This window comes from Mizuhopecten yessoensis, unplaced genomic scaffold (assembly GCF_002113885.1).
Source record: "Mizuhopecten yessoensis strain PY_sf001 unplaced genomic scaffold, ASM211388v2 scaffold10603, whole genome shotgun sequence".
Lineage (NCBI taxonomy): Eukaryota > Metazoa > Mollusca > Bivalvia > Pectinida > Pectinidae > Mizuhopecten > Mizuhopecten yessoensis.
Window position 1 is genome coordinate 628,655 of NW_018408629.1, and position 8,601 is coordinate 637,255.

Sequence of the window (8,601 nt, forward strand, 5' to 3'; positions counted from 1 at the left end):
TTTACATTTTACTGAAGGCAATATCAAAATCAACATTTGACTAGAAAGCTGAATATATTGACTTTTTTGTTTAAATGTTATCTTTTGCAACTGTATTCGTATGTTCAATAAAACGTATTGTATTCCAACGATCGTCATGCGATTGTCCCTTTAATAGGAGTTGATACCACTGCTTGGATAGAAATGTAGTGGAGGGTTAGTGCCCTCGGGTATAGTGTAGTAACCAGTACCATCGTGATTCCAGCATACAGCCTCATCTTGCCAAACGTAGATGTACGGAACACTCATAGGTTGCCGTTGGAACATACCCGTAAAGTCGTTGGCATCAAATCTCCACAACAGCATGCTATGTTGTGTTTTCACAAGCATTGCAATTCCATCCGGTGAAATGTCACCGGCAACCGGATCTTTTTCGTGACCAGTGTTTAGGGTCATATGACCGCTTACTGTAAGGGGAACTCTGCTGTTTGAATTCCAAGCGTTTTTAGGGATATGATAGTATCCACCATTTCCTCCTCGTTGTATAGCGATCATGTAAAGATCGCCCTTAGGGTCCACCATGAGAGCGTCAGATCCAAGTTCGCTGAAACTGTTAAAATGAACACTCATATATGCTAATGTCCATACTTGTCGAAAAAAAGACAGAGGTAGATTGCCACAACCGTAACAATCAACAATAACGGACTTTTATTGAGGTGAATATGTGGTAATATAAACCTGAGAAAGGGATATTAACCGAATGAAGTTAATTCACATTACCAGGTCTATATATTCACCGAAATAGTTGTTATATTAGATACATTTAGATGAATGCGGTTTAATTTCTAATTAAATTATTAGTAAAGTGTATATATCCTGAACCATGTCACTTCACAAAAGAGTTAACTATGACCATCGAGCTTACAGCAAACCTCGTGGACTAAGAAAGGACTAAGAAAGTGTAACCGTTTTGTTCATAAACAACAACACCCGCCATGTCAATTTAGGTCACATCAAAGGCGTGTCATGACTTAAAAGCACGAACAAGGGTAGTGACAAAGCACTTTGACACCAGAATTATTAATGTCGCTCATATCCGTTTTATATGTGTATTTCCCCCGTTGTTTTCAATCGTTTACCAGACAACCATTATATCAGTGAGGTACATATTTGTTCAATAAGAATTAATTTCATGAAAACTTTACCTGACCAATAATTTAGAAATGTACCTGTACTTAAGTATTTTCTCGTACGGAACGTTGTGTTGTCCTGTAACCATATCTGGCTCCGCAATTAGATATATATTATCCGCTGCTGGGTGTCCTTTGTCGGTCCCGATGTCACCTATGAATACGCAGCTCACTCCCTCGCGGGTTGGACAAGGACCGACAGCGATGTCTTCCCAATCCGAATTAACCGCATTAGTCAACGTAATGCTCCCGACCACTTGGGCTGTAGTGGCGTTTATTGCAAAAATAGTGGCGCCTGCATGATGGTGGTCGTTGTGTATATATAAAATACCCGGATGTTTACGACTTGCTGCACAACCTGACGTTTTTACCACTCTGCTGTCCTGGACTGTGCCAATTAAAGTCCCGTTCATGAAATCCAAATCTGTTTTTGACATTAAAATGTAATCTTGTGATAATCGCATTAGAGTTTTGATTTGTGAAACTCGACAATTTTAATTAAACGTGGTTGATATGTTTAAATGTGTAGTATCCATACTTTTTTGTTGACCCTCGCCCAATTACTAAGGTAACAAGCTAAAATCATGTTCGGTCCAAATGTTTCGTAACAAATATAAAGTGTAGGATTTTAAACAACTATATTGACGGGGACCATGGAAAAATCCTCCAAACTATAAACTAAACTAGAAAGTATAATAAATACTTTGGGCAAAATTCATCAATAATAAAATGTTGACCAATGAAAAAGATGCAGTGTTCATGTTTGATGTTTGCATTAAAACAACAACGTTTTAAATACAATAAAATAGAGGGGGACCAATGGCGTGACCTTGGCACACACCCATTTCCAATTCCTAACTGCATGTCAAAGTCCACAGTGAATTGTTTTGATGTCCGATTGAAAAAATAAATTAAAATGCACATCTGCACATTCATGTCGATACTCATGTGAAGTACGATCAGTATCATTTAAGTTGTCCGTAAAGAAATTCCGGAACAATTCGAGGAAAGAAAAATGAGAAACGCAGCACTAGCAATAAGTTGCAAAAACTTGTGTGAAAGGAAACAATCAAACGGAGCATCAAAGTCTAAGCACAAATTTATAACAATAATGCGTATTTAATTTCATTTTCATTATGACATTATTAATAGAAATAAGAGTTTAAACAAATATGGAAAACAAAAACACAAGGTTAGATATATAGCGCCATATGTATGGAAACGTGTCGAGTAACGGTCCGAAAAAATACGTTATGTGTAAATTGGCTTTTAATTTCTGACAGGTTTGCTACATGTACGGAATATCGTCAGTATACAAATCAGTTTTAGAACTTGAAGTGTTGACCGATAAATTGCTTATAAATTTAATGAATAGAAGATCAGCAATAGATAGGTGGAGAACTCTAGATTTTTCCGAAGAAGAGATTAAATTCAAAAGTGTTTTTTGTTCACGATCGCAGAAAAAGTGACATATGAACAGAGAAAAAATTGAAACGATAAACTCGCAAATTTCACTATGACGGGCACCACAAGTGGTGCCAGAAGCGTATGCCTCTTGATGACCTAGTTTCACTTCCGGTTTTTTATATATACAGTATACATGGGTCTAAAATACATCTCTTGTTTTGTGCCTTCACCAGCCTTTTATATCCATTTCAAGTGTTGCAAATTTATTGTTGAACTGACACTGTAGTAGTTTTCTTTTTATTGACACTGATTCATTTTTTCATATTAATACCTTTACAAATGTAAGATATAGTCAATGAATTGTAAGATTTCTCTAAATAAGATAACTTACCTGTGACGAAGACATCTTGCTTTGCTTAAAAAAAATCCGATAATTGGCCATGATATTTGGCCTATGCAGATCCGACTGATTTCGACCCTATATCAGCTTTTTGGTGAAGGATAACTAATGCCACGTCTGATAAACATACTATAATCCTACCTGCAGAATCTTTAAACAGAAATCCCCATGACGAATCCACGCAAAGTGTGAAGATCAGAACAGTAAGTAGCGCCATCGTGTAACTTTGGTTTAGAGAGTATAGGGGAAAATAAGGGAAGCGTCAAAGTAGATCGAGTAAAGGTGATAAGGCGATAAGAATGAAACCATTTGCACTGACCTACGTGTGTACGGTGGCTGTTAAGTGCCAAATTTGCTTTTCGTCCCATCTTCACGAAAATGCAAAAATCGTCGGTTTTTAAAGATGACCTTAATTTTTACGGTGTATAATATAGTGTAAACGTAGTTTGCAAAGGACATATTCTACGAAGCGCGTTACTTCATACGCCGTTAAAATGAAAGTCAACTCTTTAAATAGTATATAAATAATGTGCGAAGGAAAAGCAGACAGAGTTGGTAACTACGGTAGCTTTGGTTGTTAGGATAATATAGTTCCAGCGAATCTACATCGATAAATGAGTATATTTAGAAAACAAAAGGTAAACGACACCATTTTTTCTTCTTTCGATACAAAATTTAAAACTTCTTAATAGTGAAAATAAGAAATCATTTGAACTGTTTTCACTAACTTACCGTGGAGTTTATGGACGCGCATTGGCACACTGCTCTAGTGGTGACGCGATCGAATGTTACAGAATGGAGCCACCGTCACACACAAGAAAAGTGGAATTTGTATCCATGTAATACGGAGTTTGTCAGCATCCCCCTTGTTTTATAAAACCTGCTCCTCTGAGTCATTAACCTTTTTTTTATAATATCTTTGATATTTGTCACTTAATGATCCCTGTATCAAAAACTGTATCTTAGCATTGGGAACTTTACCTTAATTTGCTGTAATTCCTTTATGATATTCCGACATGTAACATTCTGTTTTATCGTGGTTTTACTATCAATATGCAGTAGCGTTATTTCTATAAATTGTACCATCGCTAAACTATTCCCTGTATATTAATATTTAATAAAATAAGTGTGCCGTAGTTTGATTTCTATGATTGTCAGGAGAGGAAAAAACGTTATAGTGTCGCATCGCATAGGATAGCGCATCCGCCTTTTATTGAGACGGCCGGGGTTCGCCTCCCCGAACGGACGTGGAAAGGTATAAGGTCACCTGCCTGACCACGTGCAAAGTACCATATTGTTGGCAACAGGCAGAGAGAATATTTACACCGAAGCAAAAATGTTCAAACAACATTGCATAATTCAGAACCGTCTCTTTACTAAACGTGGAAGGGAAAATATTCTTTGCTGTGCTGGCCAAACGAATGACAACTTAACTGACACCAAACCAGTACACACAAGTGCAGAAAGGAGGAGTACCAGGTTTCTCGGGATTCATGGAACACACAGGTGCCTTTAATCAGATTATCAGAGAATTAAGCTAATGTAAACCACAACGACCTCACAGTCGTCTGGTTAGACCTCGCCAACGCTTATGGTTCCATGCCACGCAAGTTTATCGAGACCGCACTAAAGCACCACCACATCCGAGACCATATTCAAGGAATCACCAATGTGTACTTCAGTGACATTCAACTGCGGTTTGCTGTGGGTGAAAGGTCAACACTATGGCAGAAACTCGAGAAGGGAATAGTAACAGGCTGTGCTATTTCAGTTGTGTTATTTGTGATGAGATGAACTTGATAATCAACGCAGCATAGAGGGAACCACAGGACTAGAAACAGCCTCAGGGTTATAATTTCCTTCATACAGAGGTTTCATGGATGACCTGACCATAACTACAGCGACACATGTGCAAGCTCGTTGGGTTCTTTCAGCGTTGGATGAGACAGTGAAATGAGCAAGAATGAAGTCCAAACAATCCAAAGAAGTCGAGCAGACTGGTTATTTAGACGGGGAAGGTCACACAAAGATTTAACCTCCAGGAGCAGGGAGAAGACATACCATCCGTAGAAGACAATGCTATAAAGTGCCTGGGCAAATGGTGTGATGCCAGCCCGAATGACGCAAGCAGCGTAAGCCGCATCACGAACCAACTCCAAGAAGGTCTGAAGCAAATAGATAAGACAAATCTCCCTAGCAAATTTAAGGCATGGCTATTTCAACATGGATTGTTGTCAAGACTCATGTGGCCCCTCATATTATATGATATAGCAAAATTACCCCAGCATCCGAAGCCGCACCCGAATCCACATCGGAATCCGAATCGATATACGGCTACCTCTGCCAAAATGAAGACTGCAGCATCCGTGCGGATCCAGTGGTGTATAAACGGTTTTCAGTCTAAAATCCAATCACTCTGTACATACGTTCAGTCGAAAGATGAACAGATAGATGATATGAAGGAAATAAATACATCACTGCGACTCCAGGTTCAGCAGCTGCAAGTTGATAACTCCAAGCTAGAGCGTGAGCGCAAGGAGATGCTACAAACACAAGATAACTGTGTTAATGTAATAAGGGATGTTATTAGTAAAGAAAGAGACGATTCAAAACGTTATATAGCTAAACGTAGAATGGATAAGGACGTTTTGTCTCAACTATTACCCTGTGGTATTCTCGAGGATGATTTTGATTGTAGGGCTGAATCGATTAATTGCCATGTTTGTGATGAGGTTGCATGTATTGACCTTGATGTATGTGACCTATGTAAGCAGCACTGTCATCCTACTTGTATGGAGAGCTCAACCGAGTGAAGTACAGCTATTTGTTTAGTTTGTAAAGCCAGTGATGAGCATAGGGATGAGACTAACCTCATGCAAGTGGACATAAATATCTCACACTTAAGTTCCGGCTCAGAAGTAGAGACCCCAGCTCATTATCTGGATAGTGTAACTTCCCAATACAACATAATCACAGATTGTGCGGGAACTGGGGACCAGCAGCTCAACGAGATAAGTTTGCAGCCTGAGTCGGTAACTACTGTGCACAAGACTAAAAAGGATATTACACAACTCAGATCTTATATAGCTGAGCTGAGGAACTTGACAAGTCCAACAGAATCCTTCGTCGTAAACTAGCATTGCATGATGATATGGGTGATACCAACAATGTAATGCACCCGCAAGGGCTGGACATAGTAGCAGTTCAGGGCTCCTGGACAGTATCCATGAAAGGATATCAAACTTAACCCTCACAAAGGTCGACCAGGAGATCGGTGTTATTGAGCGCTATCGGTTGGATGGATCAGGATCAGATCAGTTAAATACTCGATATGCAGATACTGCACACTCTGACACTAGTAATGCTAGAATGGGCAATCATAGGTGGAATGTTTCCCAGTGTGATTAGTCATCCGCAAACCGCACTCCGGGACAAACTCATCCTGTACACAGGGTCCCCAGTCAGCCCAAACTTCCCCATCAAAAACATGGCTTCCAAAATGGATATGGGAATGTACAATACAACACAGAAACTCCCTCTCCACAAATGCAAACCAAGCTAGAGCCATCACAAATTCAACATTCTGCGATCCCTGCTGCCACTAGATACCACCAGCAGATGAATGCTTCTACACTCATCTCACATCAGTCCTTTCCACAACCACATCAGCCTCATATGCAGACACATCAGCTCCCTCACCAAAACTCAAGGATAAAGACTTAACAGCAACAGCAAATATTTTCTTCCATGAATCAACAACCCTGTCACCCTACTATATTCGTAAAACCTCCGCAAGTGGTCGTGCCTCCGATGAGCCATACATCTGGAAACTCACACACTTCTCAACTCCAATATCTCCCACGTGTAGGCCCCATACCACATATTCCAAATATAAACTGTAACGATACCGCCGTTAACCAATAATCCTTCAAATTTGTAACATAAAACTGCAAGAACATATGCACTTCAGCAATATGTATGAACGAGAAAAAAACCAGCTGTTATTCTCCTACAGGAACATTGGTTGTACGATGTAGTCATTGATGAACTGAGAGGAGTAGGTAAGGCGGTAGAAACCGACAACCCGATATCGCCAGCCCAGATACCCAGGGGATATGGTGGAGTCGCCATACTGTGGGATAAAAGTATAGACCACAAGGTGCGCCCTGTTGAAGACGGTGGTAACCGCATACAGTGTACCGAAATCTCTACCAGATGCACGAAATTTCTTGTAACCTCTGTCTACATGCCTTCTAAAGGGAAGAGTGATGTGATAGACAGCTTCACTGAAGTGCTGGAGCAACTACAAGAAATTAGCAACAAATTTCAGGCCACGCACACGACAATCATAGGCGGCGACTTTAACGAGCACTTCCATGAATTGAACACGGGCAAGAGAATAGCTTCTCTATATAGCTTTGTTGATGAACACTCCCTATCCATTACGGCAGCTTGAAAAACCTTTGTCCATTCCAATGGGAGGGATTGCACGGCCATAGACTATTTTCTTCAGCAGGCTAGCTCTACCCCTAGATCATATACGTGATATTAATTACCTTTCTTCCAATACTTCAGATCATTACCCTGTTATCATAACGGTGAAAGGAACAATTCCTTGTCACGTCAAATCATCAGTTCCCTTACGGAACAGAAAAACGCTATGGAAAAAGATTGATACTGACTACTACAAAGCACTAGTCTCAGAAGAAACACTGAAGGTACAATCGACTCTGGAAGCAAAGTCGTCATTGAAAAGGCGGTACATGATATGAATGAGCTCCTAAGCAAAGCTGCTAAAGCCTCCAATATTGGTGCTCCAAGTCATAGACGTAAGACAAATCATCTCACAGTGTGGAATAAGAACATTGCATCCTCTATACGTAACTCACGTAGATGCCACTGGGAATGGAAATCAACGGTCGGCCAAGTGATCCAACCATCCTCTTGCTTATACCCAGGAAGCTTGCGAAACAGGAGCTGAGGAAACATATTAGGATCGCGTCTGCCCAGAAACTCCTGCGTGACCGAGAGGAGATCATGGAAGCTAGATTAAATGATCCAGGGCGTTTGTACAAGCTTATAGACAAGCATCGAGGGAAACTGAAAGGATGCATATCTGAGCTTAAGGTGGGTGATCATACTTACAACGGGCAGGAAGTACCATATATAGGTTGGAATCAACATTTTGGCTCGTTAGCACGACCAACCGACATTCCACTCTTTGATGAAAAACATCAGAGCTAGTCTAAACAGATGTGGATAACATCTTCGATATCTGTCGTAGCAATACAGCAGACGTTACATTTTCCAGAGAGGAAGTTACAAAGGCCATTCTTTCCCTAAATAATACAATACGCTGGTGAACGGGTACTGGATGTAGTGACTTAGATCGTCAACTCCATCATGAAGGCTGATTCGTCCCTCCTGCGTTGAAGAAAGGTACTATAGTTTCGGTTTTCAAGAACAAGGGGAGTAAATTTGAGCGAAAAACTACCGTGGGATCACTGTGACGCCAGTGATAACCAAAGTCCTTGAGGCCTTATTATTAACCTTCATAAGACCGCTCGTAAAAAGAAACTATTAGCAACAACTCTTCAGCTTTAAGAGCTAAACCAACAATCATGT

The 8,601-nt window shown here is 40.2% G+C and overlaps 1 protein-coding gene across 1 annotated transcript; it reads right to left on the reverse strand.

Annotated features, from left to right (window-relative positions):
• LOC110461383 lies at positions 1-3,207 on the reverse strand. The gene is made up of 3 exons (XM_021514833.1): positions 3,118-3,207; positions 1,209-1,593; positions 1-589 (listed from the first exon to the last, which is right to left on the reverse strand). Exons 1-3 carry the CDS (start codon positions 3,191-3,193, stop codon positions 151-153), a joined length of 900 nt encoding a protein of 299 aa, XP_021370508.1. The 5' UTR covers positions 3,194-3,207; the 3' UTR covers positions 1-150.
• Positions 3,208-8,601: the final 5,394 nt, after the last annotated feature.

Excerpts from the sequence above, each read along its gene's own strand:
- LOC110461383 (XM_021514833.1), bottom strand. The coding sequence starts at position 3,193 with ATGGCGCTACTTACTGTTCTGATCTTCACACTTTGCGTGGATTCGTCA. Across the intron at positions 1,594-3,117 it reads TCTGTTTAAAGATTCTGCAG|ATTTGGATTTCATGAACGGG; the intron begins GTAGGATTATAG and ends TGTCAAAAACAG. Across the intron at positions 590-1,208 it reads GAGAAAATACTTAAGTACAG|TTTCAGCGAACTTGGATCTG; the intron begins GTACATTTCTAA and ends TCATTTTAACAG.